The sequence below is a fragment of the Cavenderia fasciculata genome (assembly GCF_000203815.1).
Source record: "Cavenderia fasciculata unplaced genomic scaffold Scf_EJPB12P01AWP9W-5, whole genome shotgun sequence".
Lineage (NCBI taxonomy): Eukaryota > Evosea > Eumycetozoa > Acytosteliales > Cavenderiaceae > Cavenderia > Cavenderia fasciculata.
In genome coordinates this window covers 537636-558878 of record NW_004457703.1, presented here as the reverse complement: position 1 = coordinate 558878, position 21243 = coordinate 537636, and the positions used below count along the sequence as shown (strand labels likewise).

General features: G+C 33.3%; 9 protein-coding genes across 9 annotated transcripts; 2 read left to right on the top strand and 7 right to left on the bottom strand.

Moving 5' to 3' along the window:
• Window positions 1–941: 941 nt before the first annotated feature.
• On the bottom strand, window positions 942–4769 carry DFA_06820 (uncharacterized protein; the record flags this gene model as incomplete). The annotated part of the gene is made up of 4 exons (XM_004366137.1): window positions 942–2713; window positions 2795–3514; window positions 4460–4619; window positions 4758–4769. The coding sequence occupies 4 exons, from the start codon at window positions 4767–4769 to the stop codon at window positions 942–944; spliced, it is 2664 nt and encodes an 887-aa protein (XP_004366194.1).
• Window positions 4770–5798: 1029 nt separating this feature from the next.
• DFA_06819 (myb domain-containing protein) lies at window positions 5799–7472 on the bottom strand (the record flags this gene model as incomplete). Its single annotated transcript, XM_004366136.1, has 4 exons — window positions 5799–5826; window positions 5998–6656; window positions 6720–7208; window positions 7305–7472. 4 exons carry the CDS (start codon window positions 7470–7472, stop codon window positions 5799–5801), a joined length of 1344 nt encoding a protein of 447 aa, XP_004366193.1.
• A 226-nt stretch (window positions 7473–7698) lies between these two features.
• dlpC (dynamin like protein) lies at window positions 7699–11298 on the bottom strand (the record flags this gene model as incomplete). Its single annotated transcript, XM_004366135.1, has 7 exons — window positions 7699–7704; window positions 8268–8565; window positions 8637–9025; window positions 9089–9880; window positions 9954–10354; window positions 10441–10553; window positions 10634–11298. 7 exons carry the CDS (start codon window positions 11296–11298, stop codon window positions 7699–7701), a joined length of 2664 nt encoding a protein of 887 aa, XP_004366192.1.
• A 214-nt stretch (window positions 11299–11512) lies between these two features.
• On the bottom strand, window positions 11513–12080 carry DFA_06817 (uncharacterized protein; the record flags this gene model as incomplete). Its single annotated transcript, XM_004366134.1, has 2 exons — window positions 11513–11797; window positions 11880–12080. The coding sequence occupies 2 exons, from the start codon at window positions 12078–12080 to the stop codon at window positions 11513–11515; spliced, it is 486 nt and encodes a 161-aa protein (XP_004366191.1).
• A 411-nt stretch (window positions 12081–12491) lies between these two features.
• On the bottom strand, window positions 12492–14234 carry DFA_06816 (uncharacterized protein; the record flags this gene model as incomplete). The annotated part of the gene is made up of 1 exon (XM_004366133.1): window positions 12492–14234. The coding sequence occupies one exon, from the start codon at window positions 14232–14234 to the stop codon at window positions 12492–12494; it is 1743 nt and encodes a 580-aa protein (XP_004366190.1).
• Window positions 14235–14401: 167 nt separating this feature from the next.
• On the bottom strand, window positions 14402–18223 carry DFA_06815 (Epidermal growth factor-related protein; the record flags this gene model as incomplete). Its single annotated transcript, XM_004366132.1, has 9 exons — window positions 14402–15297; window positions 15386–15796; window positions 15856–16148; window positions 16291–16414; window positions 16893–16969; window positions 17069–17284; window positions 17350–17565; window positions 17984–18109; window positions 18198–18223. 9 exons carry the CDS (start codon window positions 18221–18223, stop codon window positions 14402–14404), a joined length of 2385 nt encoding a protein of 794 aa, XP_004366189.1.
• Window positions 18224–18533: 310 nt separating this feature from the next.
• Window positions 18534–18839, top strand: DFA_06814 (uncharacterized protein; the record flags this gene model as incomplete). Its single annotated transcript, XM_004366131.1, has 1 exon — window positions 18534–18839. The coding sequence occupies one exon, from the start codon at window positions 18534–18536 to the stop codon at window positions 18837–18839; it is 306 nt and encodes a 101-aa protein (XP_004366188.1).
• A 182-nt stretch (window positions 18840–19021) lies between these two features.
• DFA_06813 (uncharacterized protein) lies at window positions 19022–19919 on the bottom strand (the record flags this gene model as incomplete). Its single annotated transcript, XM_004366130.1, has 2 exons — window positions 19022–19038; window positions 19079–19919. The coding sequence occupies 2 exons, from the start codon at window positions 19917–19919 to the stop codon at window positions 19022–19024; spliced, it is 858 nt and encodes a 285-aa protein (XP_004366187.1).
• A 666-nt stretch (window positions 19920–20585) lies between these two features.
• On the top strand, window positions 20586–21086 carry DFA_06812 (uncharacterized protein; the record flags this gene model as incomplete). The annotated part of the gene is made up of 1 exon (XM_004366129.1): window positions 20586–21086. The coding sequence occupies one exon, from the start codon at window positions 20586–20588 to the stop codon at window positions 21084–21086; it is 501 nt and encodes a 166-aa protein (XP_004366186.1).
• Window positions 21087–21243: the final 157 nt, after the last annotated feature.

Sequence of the window (21243 nt, the reverse complement as noted above, 5' to 3'; positions counted from 1 at the left end):
AATCTATATAAAGATGAACCAAACGCTAACCAACTATATATGTATGTATGAAGGATTATAACAAAATTTGAACAAACAAATTATTTTAACGCCCATCACTAACTGATCAGAAGATAAAGAAGTAACACATTCCTCTTTATTTAAAGTTTATATAAGTGGAAACAAGATTGATTGCCATGTATGACTAATCCACATCCGATAATATGATTCATAAAACAAAGCTTGTGATTGGATATCGGCAAACTCTTTATCATCTAACGAGCCAGAATGTGTAATTTACAACAAACGTATTTTCAAACAATCTTTATACTGGAATAGTGTAGTGTTTAGTGTTAAGTGGTTCACTAATTAATATATCTGCATCACACCACACTTTCACTTTGATGGTGGGGTTTGTCAACCTATATTCCAACAACAAACAAAAAAGTCAAACCATCAATCACTAAAATGTTAGGTCAAATTAGAAGGCAAGTCGTTTCGTTTTAATATTGGTATGTCATGTGATATGACAGACAGTAAGTATATCATTATATCTATTTTATTTAATCAAATTAGATAATATTATAGGTCAAGATCAATTAAATATTTTGACTATTTTTGATCTAAAACAAAAATTAAATATAAACAATATTATTATTATTATTATTTACAATCAAAATTTTTTTTTAAAGATCTTCACTCCACTTGTTTGTCAAAATAGATGAACTAATCTATATCTTATCAATCTCAACAATTAGCATTTAAACTCTGTTTTTTTTTTTTTTTGGATCAACTTTGATTGATTGATCAATCAAATCAAATCTGGTATAATAATATATAGTTGATTGGTTGTAATGTTAATATGGTTTTGGGATTTATTATTGTTCTTTTAAATTATTATTATTATTATTTAAACTATTATTATTATTATTGGAGTTATATAGTTGATTGAAAAGGGTGATTTAAACCTCACCTCTTGCCAATCTTTCAAGTAGATCATCCAAATCATCACCCAAACCTGATCCACAGTTCATTTCTGAACTACTATTTAGATTGTTAGAGTCACTTGATATGGATACACTCATATCGTATGATTTGTTGTCTGCACCGTTGAGTGTTGGACTGGTCATATTATTCTCCTTGAGTAAATCATCAAAACTAAGAATATTACTATTGATAATCGATTCCAAATCTTCAAATGTAAATGTTTCTCCATCAATTTTAATTGGTTCTTGTTGTTGTTCTTGTTGATAATTATCCTCTTGAATTTCCTCTGGTTGTTCATAATATTGTTGGTGTTCAGTTTGTTCTTCTTGTACATATACTTGTTGTTTTTCTTCTGGTTGTTGTTCATAATATTGTTGTTCTTCTGCTGGTTGTTGTTCATAATATTGTTGTTGTTGGTCTTGTTCATATTGTTGTTCTTCATAATAATTTTGTTCTTCTTCATTATATGTTTGTTCTTGTTCTTCTTGTTCTTCTTCTTGTAAATGTTCTGTTTCGATTTGTACAGTATATGATCTTGGAGGTGGAGGTGGAGGTGGAGTAGCGGCAAGTTTGGACGCTTGTGGTGGTGGTGGGGGTGGCACAGCACCGTTGGATGTATTTACAGGGTTCTTTTGGAGTGGTGCCGTGGCGGGTGGAATCTGAGGGAGTTGTCTTCCACCACTTGTCTTTCTTGGCACAACAGCAGGTGGAGGTGATTTGGCCAATGACGATGTTGACGAAGACAATGTTGATGGTAGTGGTGGTGGTAAGTCATCATAACTATTGTTAATAGTTGTTGTGTTGGCGTTGATGTTATGGTCATTTTGGATGGCAGTTTGATATTCATTCTCTGAAATCGAAAGTGAAGGTGGGAGAGAGCTGGGAAGAGGTGGTGGTGGAGGTGGAAGGTTGGCAGGCACATTGGTGTCGTATTCGTCGATGGCTGGAGGTGGAAGGGGCAGCTTGGAGAATGATGTCTGGGCATACTCATCGACATCGCCGACAAGTGGAGGTGGAGGTGGTAGACTGTGACTGACATCTACCGCAGCTGGAGCAGCCGGTGTCATTGGAGCCTGTGAAGGTGAAGGGAAGTTACGAGGTGGCAACGATGGCTTGGCCTTGAACGACGACGGTTGTGGAGGTGGGGGTGAAGAAATGGATTGAGCGTGTGCTGGTGGGCTGGCAGCTGGCTTTTTGGCAACTAGGTTGGGTGTTGGCACAGCGGCTCTCTTTGCCAATGGTGGTGGGGCTGCCTTGTTGACAGGCTGTGCACCATTTTGAACGGGTGATCTGGCTGGTGGAGTAGTTGCAGCCTGTTGTTGATTTGGTTGGGGTGGCACAGGGATCGGAGCAGCAGCAGCTTTCTTTAATGCTGTTGGAGGTGGTTTTGGTACAAATGCAGATGGCTTGGCATTGTGCGAACCTTGCTGTGGTTGAGGTGGAGCAACCTTTCTCAATGGAATGGTTGGTTTTGCAACGGCTGCGGATGGTGGATCAGCTGCCGTAGCGACAGTTGCCGATGTTGGAGGTGGGGCAGCTGTAGTATGTGGTGCCACTGTTGGAGGAGGTTTGCGCATGGGTGGTGGTTTACGAACAAATTGTCCTCCTCCTGCTTGTTGAGATTGGGGTTGCGATTGCACAATCATTGATAATCTAGCCTTTGTCTTTTCAGGATCATTTTCAATAAAATGTTTAATTATAATTCCCAATATTCTCATCATTGTCTCTGGTCTTGTTTCCCACATATCTTTTTTAAAAAAAACAAAAGTTAGAATTATACTTTAATCTTTTCATTTCTTTTCTTTTCTATTTATATTTATATATTTACCTTCACCATTAATATTAACTAAATTGACACCAAGTACTTTTAAGAAACGAAGAATGATATTATGATTTTCAATGATTTGAATCTTGGTCGACGGACTGCGATTGAAATCTTTGATTGGGAAACCAGAGAGACTTTCCAAGAGAATGGCAAGGACTGTACCATCCTTGAGATCAGCTTCCAAGTTTTCGATTCTTTCTTCTTTTTGATGTTCCTCTAATTTCTTGTTGATCCATTGAATGATGACCTGTTGACTTTGTTCCTTTTTAGGTACTGATCTGAGCACCTGAGTTTGAGCAGCTCTCTTGGCACTCAATTCAGCCATCAATGCATTACCTCCAAATCCTCCACCTGCTCCCATACCAGGCATTCTTGGTGGTAGTTCTGGTTGCTGTTGTTGTTGTTGTAATTGTGCAGGTTGAGGTGGTGGTCCTGATGGTGGTCCTCCACCAGCTGGTAGTGGTGGGGGTCTTTGAGGTGGACCTTGTTGATTACTATGTTTTGATACCATTTCACTATTATTATTATTATTGGTTGTTGAGGTAGTGTTACTTTGCTTTTGGTTGTTGGATGGTGTATTATTTACAAGTTCGTCGTCCTTGGACTTGAACGTATCCTTTTTCTTTTTAAATACCAATTTACAGGTTCCTATTTTTTCGTTTTCCCACTTTTTAAAAAGTGATCCTGGATACTCGTTATCTGCTAGTTCACGACAATTCTCTCCTACAGATAATCAAGAGAGAAAAGGAATATAATATATATTCGAATAAAGGGTGGTAATTTAAATTTGGATTAAAAGATAGATATATAAAATAAAAATAGAAATATTGTTAATAAAAGGTAATGGTAATAGTTGGTATTTTTGAGAGCAAGAGAGAAAGAGAGAAAGTAGAATTAAAAGAAAATAATATAAATGATCAAAAATATATATATTTTGATATGGATGGGAGGATTGATGGATGACTAGATGAGATTTGTGATGTTGGTTTTAATTATTATTATTATTACTACTATTCACTCTTAACCAAGTTGGATGGGTGGGTGTGGGGGGTGGGATGGTCGATTGATTGATATGATACAAATGGTTATATTTATAATTGTTGTTACGATAAATACGGATATGGTAAAAGGTAATAAAGAGTATTATAAAGATCGATGGGTGGGTTGACTGACTGATTGTAATAATAATAATAATTATTATTATTATTTTGTTGATTGAAAATAGAATTGATTGATAATAATATTATTCATTCCAGACGCGTTTACTTATTGTTGTTATCCTTCCTCTTTCTCTCTCTCTTTGTGAACATGACACATGATTGGGTTTCATCTTGCTGAATTGCAGAATGATGGGTGGATGGTGTTCAATTATGCAATTGTAGTGAGAGTAGGGTGGGTAGGATTGGGTTTGTATTTCACACATACAATCAATCGCGCGCGCGGTGTTGTTGATCAAACACACCAAACTATCGATCCATCCAGGCAGAAAATGGTATTTTGTGTTCACCATCCCCAACCCACACCCCCAACAAATATTAAAACTATAATTTATATATCGAACGGTTCGACCGCATCACCTCTCTCTCTTACCTACTAATATTATTATATTCTACAAAGATATAGATAGATAGATAGAGATAGAGATATATATATTTTTTAAAGACATACCTGAAGATTCTTTTGTTGCAACAAACAAGAGCATTCCATTTTCTTTTGGGGCTGTTATCTTTTCTAAAATGATTTGGACTACCTTTGGAGTGGGATCATTTTCATCAACCACCATTCTTTTATAACTACCATCCACAAAGCATACTTTGATAATTACATCCTAAAAGTGTGAGTGAGTGTGAGTGTGTGGTTAGTCATCATTCTCTCATTGTCACAATTGTGTCTTTATCCACCAATCAAATCGGCGATTGGCAGTCATTTTTTGATATTCATATAAAAAAGTAGATATATAACTTACAGTTGGTCCCATTTTCGTTTTCTATTGTTTCTCTCTTTTTCTTTTCTTTCTTTTTGTTGTGTGAATTAAATAAATAAATAAATAAATAAATAAATAAATAAATAAATAACCTATACTATGAATAATTTTATTTGTTTGTTAATGAATTGCAATGATCAAAATTATATTTAATTATGGGGTGGGTTGGTTATGTTACAAATATATATGATATGATTGTTTATATATATATATCTCTCTCTCTACACTTCTATTTAACATTATTATGACTATAACATATATTTAATAAGATAGGGATTGCTTGGTTTATCGTCTCTTTGGTACCAACATGTTTTCCCCTCTTCCTCTTATTCATCGTCGTCCGTTAGTTTGAGGGGAAACCCACACAACACACATTCTAAATTTGTCTCACACACCATTAATGTATTGACTTTTGATTCCCTTTCCTCCCTCTACACATTCCTTTTGATTCATTGTAATAGACGTCTGTTTCATATCCCTCCTCTTGCTACAACATTTTAATGTGATTGTTTACAAGCGATCAATCATATAATACAATCGATTGATTCTGTTCTTTGAAAAACATCTGTGTATCCTCTCTTGTGTCTGTGTTTAGTTTAGCTGTAGTTTACTTACTCTCTCTTGAAAAGTGTCAATGACTAATTAATTATATTGTACTAATTATTCTTTCTTTAAGAGTGTTTGTGTGAATATTATTACAAGGATAAATAAATATAGATATAATGAGTGTTTTCTTTAAAAGAATGATCACTTTACTTTCTGTGGGGGCCGGCACTTTGGGTCGTTGGACAAAGGGTGTTGTGATGGTTTTATGAAATTCTGAACGATCGGCAGATTCTGTCCGATTTCAGATAATTTTTTGATTTTTGCCTAGATGAATGGAGGGAAAGAAGTAGAGTCGGCTACTACTTTTTTTTAATGACGGATTTCTCTTAAAAGTCATTCAATCATGAAGTATTGGGGGGAATTTGACTTTACAACTTTTAGAGGCAATAGCTATTGATCAATCAGTGAGCGCTGAGTTTATTCGACGTCCCAAAAGATGGGGAAACTTAATTAATTAATTCATTTGTGGGCAACCCAACAATCTAAGTGGATCGGAGAGGGAGCAAAGATGGAGGACGAGGTTTTATGATAAATGACAATGGCTGGCTGACCATGATCGTTTATTAGATTATCAATATTGACATCGTCGATGATCGATGAACACATTCATGATTACTTTTGATAATTTGGATCTAGATAGTTTGATGTTCCGCCTCCGTATGAAAATTTGTAGTCACTGTCTAGATAGTAATCAGTCTCTGCAGGTGTTTTATAGCATATCATGTGATGTGAACTCTTGTGTGATCCAATCTTTTCATAAGAGTCATGACAACTTTGGCAAAGGTCAATATCCTCTATACACTCTTCACATTTATATCTATATCCTACAATTGGTTCTTGATCGCATCCATCACATTTATATCCTTCATGTATAATTGATTGACGATGACTATTATTATTATTCTTTGTAGTGGATGTTGATGATGATGACGACGACGATGATGATGATGATTTCGATGATGAGGACGATGATTTCTTTTTGGTAGAGCTGTTGCTGCTACTACTACTTGATTTTAATGTATTTGATGTACTACTACCACCACTACTACTTCCAATACTATTACTACTCGATTTTAATGGATTTGATGTACTTGAACTTGAACTTGTACTCCCACTACTATGTGATAACTTCTTTTTCTTTTTTCTTTCATTATCCATATCACGATCATCACGACTGCTACTACGATTAATACCATCCATTTTACTTGACTTGCTTTTTACATATGATTCATCGTCCATATGCTTTTTCTTTGGTGATGGTTTAGGGAATAGTGACTATAACATAAGATCAATGAGTATTTCTATTCTATTCTATTAAAAAGTTGTAAAGTAACATACGGGAGCATTTGGAGGTTTACCAGGTACTGGTAATCCCATTTTAGTTAGTTTAACAAAATACTTTTGAACTCTACTGGCCACTTGCTTTGGTGTCCTCGAACCAAGATCATCGGCAATCTTTTTCCATCTATGTGTTGCTATCTCTTCTTCGGGGTATTTAAGTAACAGTGAATTAAGCTTTTCCTGTTCTGTAGATGACCATGGTTTCATATGTGACTCTGTTTCTTTTTCAGTAAATGGTCTTTTCTTCTTTGATGATGATGATGAAGAAGGAGGTGAAGAAGGATTAGATGATGATGACGAGGTTGGTAATAACAATGGTATCTTGATTGGAGTCATTTCTAATAATGAAGAAGACAATGATTGTTTTGTTGGAGTCGTCATCGACGAAGATTGACTCGGTGGAGGTGAACGAATAATCTTCCCATTTGATGTTATCTCTATGATTGGTACTTGATGAATAGGTTGTTTACCAGGTAATTGTATTTTCTAGAGAAAGTATAAAAGTAAACAAGTTGTTAGACCGACTCATCATTATTCTCTCTCGCGATCATCTCGATCATCATCATTCATCGTTTTACATACACCTTCAATTAGCGATTCAACAAATTGTATTGGATCATTGATTGATTGCTTAAATAGAGTCTTTAATGATTCGATATCATTCTCTCTTGTCTTTCTCTGTTGCTCTAGTATCTCCAATGCACTCGTTAGCTGCTTGTATTCATCTGAAGATTGAATATTTCTTTCCATATCTTAATAAGCTAGCTATATTCTTCTGTGTTGTTTTGTTGTATGTGTTATCTAATATCCATGAATATTCTTTATCTATCTATACTCAATATATAATATATTAATGATTATTAATCTTAATAATGAATATCCATTCCCAGCTCTTGAATTTTTATTTTATTTATTTATTTATTTAATTTTTGAGCTTTTTGAGGGGTACAAAGAGGGAAACTTTTTGTTGTTGTTATTAATACTATTAAAAAAGATATTTGAAGAGAGAGAGAAAAGTTACTATCTTCTTTCACCAATCAATTTCAAAAAGATGAGATTGTCATCAGAAACGCCAATGGGAAAGTAATTATACAAAAGATAGTCCACAAACGGGTAGTTCTCAAATCAAGACCAAATATTATGTTGTTGTCTGACCAAGATTTGGATCAAAGATTGGGAGCTCTTCAAGACCAACTTGTGCCAATTAATTGTTTTAGAAAATAGTATACTAAAAAGAATTAATAGTCATAAGTTGGTCTTGATTTGAGCTCTTAACCAAGTACTAGTATTCAAGATCAATTTTTTTAAATATCATTATTGTAACATCTAATTACTGTTTGTAAAGGTAAAGGAAATAGAGTGTTTATTTTATTTATTTATTTATTTATTTCAGGATCGTTTGGTTGGAAAGAATGTACATTATTATTATTATTATTGTGTTAGGGTGAATGGTTGTTTACAAAAAAGGGGAATGGAAATAATATTATATATAAAGTTGATTTGATTTTTCTTTTTTTAATTATTTGGTTTCATCTTATTAAATACATCTTTAAACTTGTCTCTATTTAATTTACAATCGATTGCTTGTGATTCCAATTTGGTCAATAGAATCTTTAATTGATCGATCGATTGGAATAATTCTTGATACTTTTGATCGGTCAGTTTGGAGAAATGATCAATCATACGTGATCCCAATTTTTGAAACAAAGGATCCAAAAAGAATGCATTTAATTTGTTTCTCATAAACTTTGAAAAGAAGAAACGAATACCAGAAAATAATTTACCTGCAATCATACAAACTTTTCTATAAGTTTCTTCATCAATTCTACGTGATTTTGTATTACTATAAAAATTAAAATTAAAATTAATAATTAATTGTAATATTTGTTTGTTTCTATTTATATTTATATTTACATTTCAAAACTTTCATCAATTGGATTTGATTCCATTATTGCAACAACTCTTTGTTTAGTTTCTTCCGGTGTTACTTTGATATAATTGTATTGTTTGATTTCATTGAGACCATTGAGAAGATTCCAATCGACAATCTTTGTAAAAGTGTCAAAGTCATCTTTGAGACGTGTTTTACAATCGGCTTCAATCTCTTTGATAAATGTAAAGTATTGTGATTTGAATTCCTCCAAGAATGATGCATACAATGATACTGTATGATACTCTTCATTGGATAATATCGATACTCCAATATCAAATAATCTCTTAAATATATATGAACATCTTTGTAATGCTATATCAATCAATGGTAATAATACCTTTTTAGATTTAATTTGAAATATATTTGTTGCCTAAAAAAAAAAATGTTAATAAATATAATATGTACTTTTCTTTTCTTTTTTTTTTTGACTTACAGCCAATTCATAAATTGGGGAATTATGTAATTTTGAAATACCAATAGCAGATGCAACTTCATTGATACTAGTTTCAGGGAATTCTCTTGAATGAACGACATACTCTAATTCATTTAGTAGACGTTCAAATTGAGCACCGCCATACAATGCAAACTTTGCATTTTGAATATCGAATCCAAAGTTAAAGTTGGGCCATGTTTGAACACAACATTGCTCCAATTCCTTTTCAAGTGTTTGACCATACTTGTCTGGATCACCAACAACACTACCTTCTAGTAGTCGTTCAATTTGACTATTGAATCCTTGAACGTATTGGAGTACTTTGAATTTAAGTGTTTGAAGATTGTTTTCATCCAATTCCTTACGGACACGTTCAATTTCCTTGTCGGTACGACGACAAATATTTTCCAACGATGTGAGTGATGGTACAAGATTCTGTTGATATCTTTCGTGTAAATGACGTTCAACATATTCCTTGACCTTGTAAATACCAATCTGTGCACCAAAACGATTCTCATCGAATCCAATCTCTAACAACTTTCTATAGTCTTCCAAGTAACACTCTTTACATGCTTCTTTGAATTTGTATGGATCCAAATTACGCTTCAAAGGGAGACTGATGAAAAAGATCTTTTTACCAGTTACTATTCCTTCACCTTCCAAATACTTGTGTGCAGACTCTCGATTTCTTAATTCTTTGACTCGATTATCAAACTTTGTATTAATTAATATAGTTCTTGTAAAATCTGGATCAATCTTTTTAATTAATGGTCTACTAATTGTATTTGCCCACTAAAAATTAAAAAATAAATAAAAATTAATAAATATAATTATTCTTTTTTGTTTTTGTTTCTGTTTTACTTACTTCAACATTTGATTGTTCCAAACAAACAATGATACGATGTTTTGGTTCAATTAATTTTTTAACCATGTCTAGAATTTCATATTTTAATCTTTCATCACCACCTTTTCTAAAACCTGGAGTATCGTAGATATTTAGATTGGCACAATGAGCAAATTCGACACGTAAAAAGATTGGAAAGGAAGAGACTCTATCACCTCTAGCTCCAGTCAAATCATTGGTACGTCTAACAATCTCTTCAGTCAATTCTTCAGCTGGTGTTTCATGTTCTTCCCACTTGTCCTCCAACGATCCAATACTTGTGCCATCAATCAAATGACACTCCTTTTTAAATCGACATGATGGTTCTTGTTTACTTTGATTATTAATCATTTGAATAATTAATGGTCTTCTTGTACCAATATCTAAATAGAAAAAGAAAAAGAAACAAAAAATGATTAGTATTTTCAAAAAGAAAAGAATCTAATTGTTTGCATTTGATTCTACATACTACTCTCAACAATATTAAATTGAAAACCCAATAGTGATTCAATAAATGATGATTTACCATCTGATTGCATTCCAACGACTACCAATTCAGGTGTTTCAAATGGTATACTATGACTAAAAATTAAATTAATATAAATCAATTAATTAGTATTATTTTTTTAGTTTAATAAATTATTTGGTATTCATTTACATACTCATGAGAAATCATTTGAAGATCATTAAAGATTGTATACAATTCTTGATTAATAGTGTATGATTTTTGTTCATCATCATCTAATTTTTTCTTTTCCAGTTCCAACTTTGATCGAATTACTTTTGACCATTGTTCATCAGTTTCTCTCTTTCTCTTTTTCTCATCTCTCTTTCTCTTTTCTTCTTCTAATAGTTTGAGTGCATTTGCTTCAGCTACTGCCAACTGAGCTTTATTCAATTGATGTGATGGTGATCCAGCTGAATTTCCACCACTACCAAGATGTTGTTGTTGTTGATGATGATGACTATTATAATTACCACCACCATTAGTATTTATCATATCACCAGTACTATGATGATTTTGTTGATGATGTTGTTGTTTTTGATGAGTAGGAGTTGCAGGTACCTGTTGTTGTTGTTGAGATATAATTTTTTGAATTTGTTGTTGTTGTTCTTTTGTTAGATTTGTGTAATTAAAACCACCACTACCTCCTCCTCCTCCTAATGAAGAAGATGATGCATCACCCAAGAATATACTTTCTTTGTTTAAAGGTTGTGAAGATGTTGAAAGCGATAATGATGGTGACTCTTTTTGTTGTTGTTGATGATGACTAGTTGCACCCCCAACAACACTATTATTACTTGATGATTGATCAATACCTGTCATATCTTTGTACAAATAATAAATAATAAATAAATAAAACTATAAAACTAATAATAATAATAATAATAATAACTCGTGTGTCATCCATTTTCGTCATAGCACTTGAAAGTTCATTTTCCAAGAAATTTGGATCTGAGTGTTTTTAGTATTATTAAATTATTTTATTTTTGATGAAATCTGTGGGTCCCAAAGCAAAAGTATACTTTTGTCAAGTATACTAAACATCCTGTACTTCATATTCTGGTGGAGAACAACCTTCACCTTGTACATTGAAATTGATTTGATAAGGTATTCCTTGTGGAAGTGGATTACTAGCTGGAATGGTGACAACTCTTCTATTGGAAGATATGACAAGAAAGAATAGATGTATGATCAACGGTATAACGAAAAAGTACAAGTATATAAGACCCCACATTTTACAGAATCTACTACTATAATCATCTTCAAAGGTTTCTCTTGACTCTACATCTATTCCATTTCTATATAATCTTTGATTACAAACCTAAAAAAGTAAAAAGTAGACATAGTAGCATAGTTAGACATTTGTGATCGATCGATTCAACAATACTCTTTTGTTTACATACAAAATGCCAAATTGATTTAGAGTAACTGATTTTGTAAGTATTATCAGCTGCATAGAAATTCCATCTACCTTTTTTCATTTCCGCTTCGTCGTAATTAACTAATTCACCATTGACTGTGATGCTAGGATATTCATCCATTATTCCTTGTTTATATACAATGGTTATACCATCTTGTTCTATTATAAATGTTTTGGTTGGCATGTCTTAAATATAATTGTAATATTATTTGTTGATTATCTCTCTCTTATTAATACCACACAACGATTGATCAATAGTTGATCATCAGCGAGAAGGATAGATAGATAGATGATAGTCCATAGACAATGTCTTTTAAGATAATATGTTTATTAATATCTTTTTGATTTTTTTTTTGCACCACGATGCAAACGGTGTCTCGTATGTTCAAACGTATCTTTTTTTTGCTACACCCTACACCCACTTGTGATCAGCATTACTCAAAGTCGATATTTTAATCAAGTGATTATTAGTCATTATCTTTGCTAAAAGACACTTATAAATATCTATTCTCTAAACATCAAGAGAGAGATTAAGTCAATTACTCGGATAATATTATTGACTGTTGTTTATTGAAAGTGCACGCTACAACTGATACTAGTTATTAGTTTGGAAATCAAAGATTAAATAGACATAATCATTGTATAAAGATTCGGTAAAGTTTGGAGTAGTGAGTGAAGATTGTATTGGAGTAAAGGTACAGTTGGAGAATGGAACGTCAATGTATTTTGGAGAAGCCATTACATAGTAGAGAGTGTCTGGGTCTGCAATAGTATTGGCAGAGGATTGGACAACTAGGTTGGATTGTGAAATGCTCACATCTTGGCCATGAACATTGATTGGGGTGTTTGTTGGGTTGACGATAAGTGATTGTAGGATGACGTTGATGGTTGAACCTTGGGTGACAAGCAAGTCAGTTGTAATGGTCAAAACACCTTGGACAACATTCAAGACACTTGCTGTCATCTCGATATTGTTAACCGACGATTGACCATGGACAGTGATGGTAGAGTGGTCTACCAAGAAAGGCCCATTAATGTTTGAGTTTTGGATTAAGACTTGCGAGTTGGTGTCAACATAGATAGAATTAGAATTAGTATCGACCATTGTATTATTAAAAATGATGGTAGATTTGGAGCTGGCGGTGATTCTCGAGCCTCCACCTGCTAGACTAATGTCAGACTTGGTCAAGTTGAGGAAACCACCTGGCGAACTGACACCTATTTGCAAGTTATAGGCAGGTGGTTGGATCTCTGAAAGCTCGCAATAGTCTACACAGTTTAAGGAGATGTACGAGGAGGAGTCAAATACATCAGTGTCACAGACAACTACACCAACCTTTGTGTTTTGGATAGTGGTGATTGGTTGTTGCTCAGCAGAGTCTGGTTTGAGAACTAGGTTCAAGTAGGCAATAATACCATTAGAGATTGAGGCAGATACACCGTTGATAGTGATGGTACCGTAAGATTCGACATTTCTCAACAAGGTTGTACCTTGATCAGATGAGATGTAGACGGTGGATGTAGAGTCGGTATAGACAGCTTCAATGGCACTGTAAGTGGTGGTTGGTCCGGAGATGTTAAAGGTGGAGCTGCCGACGACAATGATAGAAGAGGCAGTAAGGACTTGTCCAACAGTAACCAATCCACCTGATGAAATGGTTAGGTTTCCAACTGGTGACATGATTCCAACATTTAGAGTACCAGGGTGGGTAACAGACGCAGTTTCAAAGGTGAACATACCGACATTGATCGATCCTTGAACAGAGACATACCCGTCAATTTCGACAAGACTATCTGATGGGCCATCAATCAAACCATTTAAATAGGCGATGGTCAAGGTGGAAAATTGAGCACCAGAATAGAGAGTAATGGTAGAGTATGCATCAGCGTTGGTGATGTTACTGGTAAGATCACCACCAACAGAAATACTAGAGTAGGCACCAATATCTAAAGTAGAGTCTACAGTGAATTCAGCAAAACTGTGAATAGAGATGGAAACAGTACCATTAACGACTAAATTAAAAGTTTGCAAGTAGATATCTGGAGTAGTAGTTAAAAGTAAAGTCTTGCTCCAATCGTTACAAATGACATTTAAAGATCTAAAGTTTAGTTGTGATGGACCAGTCATTATGATGATGGTCGATGCAAACTCACTACTAGACATGTCAATGATAACATTGTCGTTTTGACCTGGTTTAACACCACCAACCCAATTATCTCTATCTGAGAAGCTACATCCATTGGTACAATTTATATTTGTATTGAATGAAATATCGCTTGCATATGCAATCGATTGGGTCACTAGTACAAAGATGATAATGATTGAATGATATTTCATTTTTTATGTACATATAATGTGTAATAAGATGAAATTAGATAAGATAGTGATTGCTAAAGAGTCACCTTCAACAACAATGATCCTTTTAAAATATCTTTATTGATGACATCAAAAATTTTCAGATGGTTTTTTATATCATCCTTTTTTTCTAGAAAATAGATATTTATTTATTTTGATGATGTTGAATCACGAGTTTGCATCTTCATCTGGATCATTATCTTTAACTTTTTAAAGGTTCTATTCTTTTTGGTATAGATGTAAGCACCTATTACGATTGCAACAGCTCCTACTACACTAACAACAATGGCAACTATAATCTTCCAGTCACTATCTTTAGACGCTGTACCACAAGAACCACTTTGATCATAGTTGTTTGGGTCAACTACTAATGCACTGAAATCTGGGTCGAGTAAACAAACAGAACATATCGGACTGTTAATACCAATGATTGCCAATGATTGATTGTTGGAAGGGTCACCATAGCTAGTAACATTCATAACTTGAGTCTTTGAAAATGCCATGAAATCAAGGAATCTACCAATGAATTGAACATTGTCTTTTACTACTCTGAGGTATTGCAGTGTTCCATTGTCTGCTGATTGTTGGAATGTATCAATGGTGTTGATTGAATTGTCACATCCTACAATTGATTGATCGTTGTTGATAATCGTTGAGAATATAACTCTAAGAGTTGACATTGGTGATTGATAAGGCCAATTGGTAATATTGACACTAATCTTGATTGATCCACCAGCAATTTGAATAGTATCACCACCAAAATCAATTGATCTTGATTGGTTTGAAAATTCAATTAGCGATATGACAACCAATGATTCATACAATAAAGATTTGTTTTGATTGTTGAATAGATAAGAGATACTGGTCAAATCTTGAGTTTCATTGGTAGATACATTCCATTTATCAGTTACCAATTCATTGATAACAATATTTTCATAATCCAATTCTTGAATTGACATTAAATTAAAAGAGAATGAATAATTACCAGTTGTCGTAAAATTAACAATTGGATTTGTATAATTTGGTTGAATTATAACTCCAGGGGCTAAAAAAGATAAAAATAAAAAAGATTAATTATTTAAATAATCTATTTATGAATACTTGTCTGTTTTAGTTTTTTTTTTATGACATACCAGTTTTAGTTTCAATTTTACAATCAAAATCAGTCCAACCTTGATCACATTGACATTGACCATTGGTACATGTACCATGACCATTACAATTATTGGTTTTAATCTTGCAATCGTCGACAGTAGGTATTGGAGCAGGGAAAAATGGCATGGTTGATGACAAGAAAGAACCACCCTCAGTGAGAAGAGCCATATCTGTGAGCCCAGGTTTGGGAACTTTAGTGAAAAGGCATGAAATATGGGTTGGACTGACTAAAGTGACATTACATGGATTCAATCCCTCCGAATCAATTGTGTAATTGACATAGACCTGTGTATTATTGGGGAATGAAATGGTAGTAAAATATCCATATAAATTCAAGGTGGTAGGTGGATAGGTTGGAGGTTCCAAACTATATGAAGTTACAATAGGTTCTAAAAAAAAATATTGAATAAGTATTCTTCTTTTTTAGTATTATATACTTTTTACATACTTTGGAGGATGTCTACCCTTAACATGCCGGAATGGTAAGCATTTTCAATTACGAAAGCATCATATCCTTGTTTTGGGTTGATGAGAAGACAAAATATTTCAAATGTAGCTTCATCAAAGCTAGTTATATTACATTGTTCTCCAGTTGAATTCAATCTAATCGTTGGAAGTGCCTTTGGATTGAAATATTGAAATGATATTTTATATTCAAAATTGTTGAATACATTGTTGGTGCTGGTAAGTGATTTAAAAATGAATCCAACTTCAGTAATATTGAATGTAAAATCAGTGTCACTAAATGTAATAGTACGATTATAATTCATTCCTTTTGACAAGATACTAGATTCTCGAAATCTATAGTATGTAGGAGGAAAATAATTAGATAAATAAATAATTTAAAATAGAATTGAATTTTTTTGTCCTAACAAAAACATACATTAACTCCCGGTTGGGAGAAATACCAGAAACCAAATCGATTCCTCTTCCCCACCCAATATTATTACCAGTGATGTTGTATTCACCATTGACAGAAATTAAATCTAAACTATTGATGGTGACAGCTAAATAAATAATAATATAATAATGTTGTGGTTTAGTTAGTACATTTCTTTGGAATAAATAGTTTGAGAGAGAATAAATATTTATCTTTCGTACTGCAATTCAATGTTGTGGGTTTTTGGAGGTCAGTTACAAAAGAAAAACCTTGGCCGATCATATAGCACCAAAAACAATCTGGAATGGCTGTGATACTAGTTGAAGATATAGCAATTGCGTTAATGTAACAATACTCTTGTCCGAGAGTACCTGTAATCCCAGGGTTATTAAACAGGTTTAATCTCAAATTTTTTGGATTATTATCCAATAGATTACTTGGAAGGGTTCCGGTGATTTGGTTATCACTAAAATCACTACAATTGAGAGATATTAATAAATTAATGAGCAACCAGATGATAGAATAGTTCTAATAATATATTTAAATTACACACAATTCTCTTGTATATGAAGGAAAGGGAACAGATGGTAAACTTTGTAAATTACCATGGGATACATGCAAATAATCCAATTTTGGATACGGAGTGATAGGGAATGTAGTAGAGGTAGTATATAGAATTTGGCTAGATAAATAATGTTTAAAAAAATTGAATAAATTTTGTAAATATTAATTCAAACCCATCTGACCTCATTAATGACCTTTGGAGGGAGGATATACATACAGAATCTCCAAATTGGTGTATAAACCCAAATCGCTTGGTGACAATACATAGTTTGGACCTCCAATTGCTAAACCTAGAATCCTTTCAGGATAAGAAATGGTTGGGTTCACAGCACCCAATGATGTTTTATCTTGGACATATGCTGATAAATATGGAATAGGACGTTGCATTATAATGTTCATAGTTTTGGTTGATGCACCGACAGCTCTAAATTGACTGATTAATGGCAAATGGGAATGAGTTTAAAGTTGTCATGTTGTTGTTACAATCGTAATACATACGCATTACCTAACAATGGGAATGAGGAGTTGGTAAAAGTAACCGTCTGATCTTGATCACACCGTATATTAATATCGATATTTTCTAGTTTGGGTGCATAAGTGGTTTGATCAATAGTCATTGATGATATTGGAGAGTTATAAATAAGAACTTTTTTGAGGTTTGATTGACTGAAAAAATTTGATATTGATACCAATTTGTGGTTTGATTCAAATGTCCTACAATTAATAAAGAGGTGATAAATATATTTTGAAAGATTAAAATTGAATTGTTGTTTTGTGATAACATACAATTCAGTCAACAATGGACACCCAGTTGCAAATCCAGGAGGAATATCAGTAAAAAAATCGTTATTGATACCAATCGAGGTGAGAACCGGAAGGTTTTTAATCAGGCTCAACACATTAAGAGTAGGGTTATGGACCTGAATGATGACCAATTCCAAGTTAAAGGTTGAGAGTGATGGGAAATAAAATTCGGTGATCATTGGCGGGACACCAGAATCTCCATACAACATATTATAAATATTACTATAGTAATATTGTAGGCAGATTAGTATTGGTAGGTATGTAATGAATATTAAAAGTTTCTTCCAATATGATTAGTTGTTGTTGTTATTGTGGTGTTTATACACACATATTATTGATGTGATTAAAACCATCTGTTCCCATTTGACAAATGAATCTGCCATCACTACAAATACCCTCTTCATTTTGTGGTATCGATAAACCGTATTGACTAATTAACCATATAGCCGAGTTACTATGATAGTTTAAATTAAAATTGATCAATGATATGTTTTGATAATTGAAATAGTCGGTGAGATTGATTGATAAATATCACTACATACATTCTTGCGGTTGAAATTGAAGTCATTTTCCTATTCTATTTTTATCTTCTCTCTTTTGTGATAAAAAGTGATCACTTTGACACTGATCGATAACTTTGAAACTGCTCGCAAAAAGAACTAAACAAAAAAAAAAAAAAAAAGAAATTATAGTTTGACAAAAGTTTTTAGAATCTTACCACGTACGTCTACACACACAAGGAAAGATTTCGTACTTGATTTATTTTGGTTCAATCAATCAATCAATCAAACGATAACAATATTAAATTGTTTTGAACAAAGGGCAGCCTCTGATTTGATTGTTTGTAATTGTTGGTATGGTTGACAGAGGAGGGAGAGATGTGTGATTTTAGAGTGGTGGTAGTAGGGTGGCCGATGGAGGTGGTGCAGCATAAACAAGAGACTGGCTGGTTTCATGTTGGTCATGCTCAAGTCGAGGCACTCGAGACCGACATTGCTGAGAATGACCCTGGTCAGTGGCCACGACTCTTTTTTAATGGTGGTACCGCTAATGTCAAGCGACCGCAGCGACCGTGTTGTAAAGAGGTACTCTTCGAGCACTTGTGCAAACCCTCGTGCGAGCAGGTGGTTGCCGCCGAGTCCCAGACTCTCCAATCCGCCTTCTCGAGGCTGCACGAGCAGTGACCGGAGCAGCACGGCACCCGCCTGGTCTGTGATGTGGTTGTTGGCAAGGTTGAGTGTCTTGAGTGCCGTGTTGGACTCGAGTGCATGTGCCAACTCGCATATCGAAGCATGACGCAAACAGTTGGATGAAAGGTCGAGTTCTGTCAACGTGTGGTTGAGTGCCAACACGTGAATAAACTCATTCAAATCATCTCCATCTCTTATATAGTTTTGGTGCAAGTTGAGTTGTCTAATCCTACTATGATTGACGGCCATTATCTTTGACAATATCTTGATTGTTGCTCCATCACATTGATTATCAATTAATCCCAAATATTTTAAATCCAACATATTATTATTATTATTATTATTATTTTGTTGTAATGTTGTTGTGGTTGAATTGTCCACTTTGACTTGTTGATCATCTTGCGTGATTAAACTTTCCAAGACTAGTTGACCGTTTAAATCAGTTAGACCATTCTTGATAGTCAATGATTTAATGTGAGAGTTGTGTAACAATTCTTTGGGGATGTGTGTGTACTCGACCAAGGGAAGTCGACCAATGAGTTGTAAATCCCGAACAGAATGGTTGAGTGTCACCACATCCTTTAACATGTCATCCTCACTATTAGATGCATGTACCTTTAAACATCTACATCCTCTTAATCCATTTAGAAACTCTTTCATTAATTCATTTGTTGAACTATTATTATTATTATTAAGACTATCTTCATTATTATCTTGTTGTAGATGAATTGTAATTTGATTAAATTGTATGCAACTATGATGATTGAGTAATACACCAACTTGTGATAGATGTATTAATTGACGTAATTGATGTAGACTGTCAACATGTAGATAAGGATAGAAAAGTGATGGTATGATACCCAACCATGACTTGCACACCATCGATAATGTTATTATTAAATTGATTATATTAATTTGTTGCTGTTGGTGTTGTTGATTATTATTATCATCATCTTCTCCTTCACTATTATTATTATTATTTTGATGGGTATTATGTTTTGTTACATCAAATATAATCTCTTGAAGTATTTGTTTTTTAATAATCTTTGGTAAACTTTCTAAAAAAGACTTCATTCTTCTTCTTTAGTTTTTTTCTACTTTAAGTTTGTTGATGTTGGTTTATTATTGATATTCTTTCAATCTTTACAGATTGTAATATTGTTTTGACGTTCATTTACAAATAAATTAGATACAAATAAAAAAGAAATAGAAAGAGATAACCAACTCAAATGTTTTTATTTTTATTACTCCTTTTGGAAGAGAGTAATTTTAAATTAATTTAAATTAAAAATTATTTTTATTATTCTAATTCTCAACAAACTATCCTCTTTAGTCATCATGAATGAATATTTAATAGTTAGTTTTATTTATTTTTAATACAAAGAAATACCTTCAATTATCTATCTTTTTTTTTTTTGTACAAGTTTACAAAACTACGAAAATAGTGGTGTGGTGAGAGAGAGAGTATTAGATTGATATTATATGACCTAAAATAGATAAATAGATGATTGAATCATAAAGTATTTAAATGCTAATCCTAAATGTAGATTTAATATTCTGTCAATCTTGATAAGATTGGATAATCGGTTTTCTGATAATATCCATCTCTATGATAGTTACGTTGATCATGTATGTATATGATGGTTGGTTTCAAAAACAACAAGATATAACTAAAAATAATAACTCTATTTTCAAATTTATATTATCTTTTCCATTCCTTTCCTTTCCTATAACATAATTATGAAATTAATAATATCAACTATATTAATACTTTTGTTGGTAGATGTCAATACCTTTGTCTTCGCGCAACCAAAGGTTCCAACAGGTATCCCCTTTCCAAATCGTGTGACTGTTACACAAGGAGGTGGGATCGCTGGAGTGAACAAAACAGTCGATTTAGTATTCTTGGTTGGTGTAGCTACTCCTAGCAACAAAAAGGTTGATAAGAAACTATTACAAGACTTTGATACCTACCTCGAAAAAGATAGTCAATTCAGAAGTTTGCCCGATGTCAGTTCATTCAAACCCAGTCACCCTGTCGCCGACTCATTCAAATACCGTGCAGAATTTAAATACAAAAACTCTGATAAAGTAAAAAGAATTTATTGGGATCAATTCGCAACAGGCAAACCACACATTTGTAATTCATGTGAAGAACTAGCAACTAATTATGGTGCCCCTGTACCAAAATCCTCCTCAACAACAACAGGCTCACACAACCAGCCTACCTCAAATAAATAAATATATAAATGAATAAATGAATTAATAAATATTATTATTATTTCTCACCCAACTATTTCGTATTTTTAAAAAGGCTCACAGGGTATAATATTATAGATTGTTGTTCCTGGTCCGGAAATGGGAAACCAAAAAAAACAAAAATCAATTTTCAAAAAGC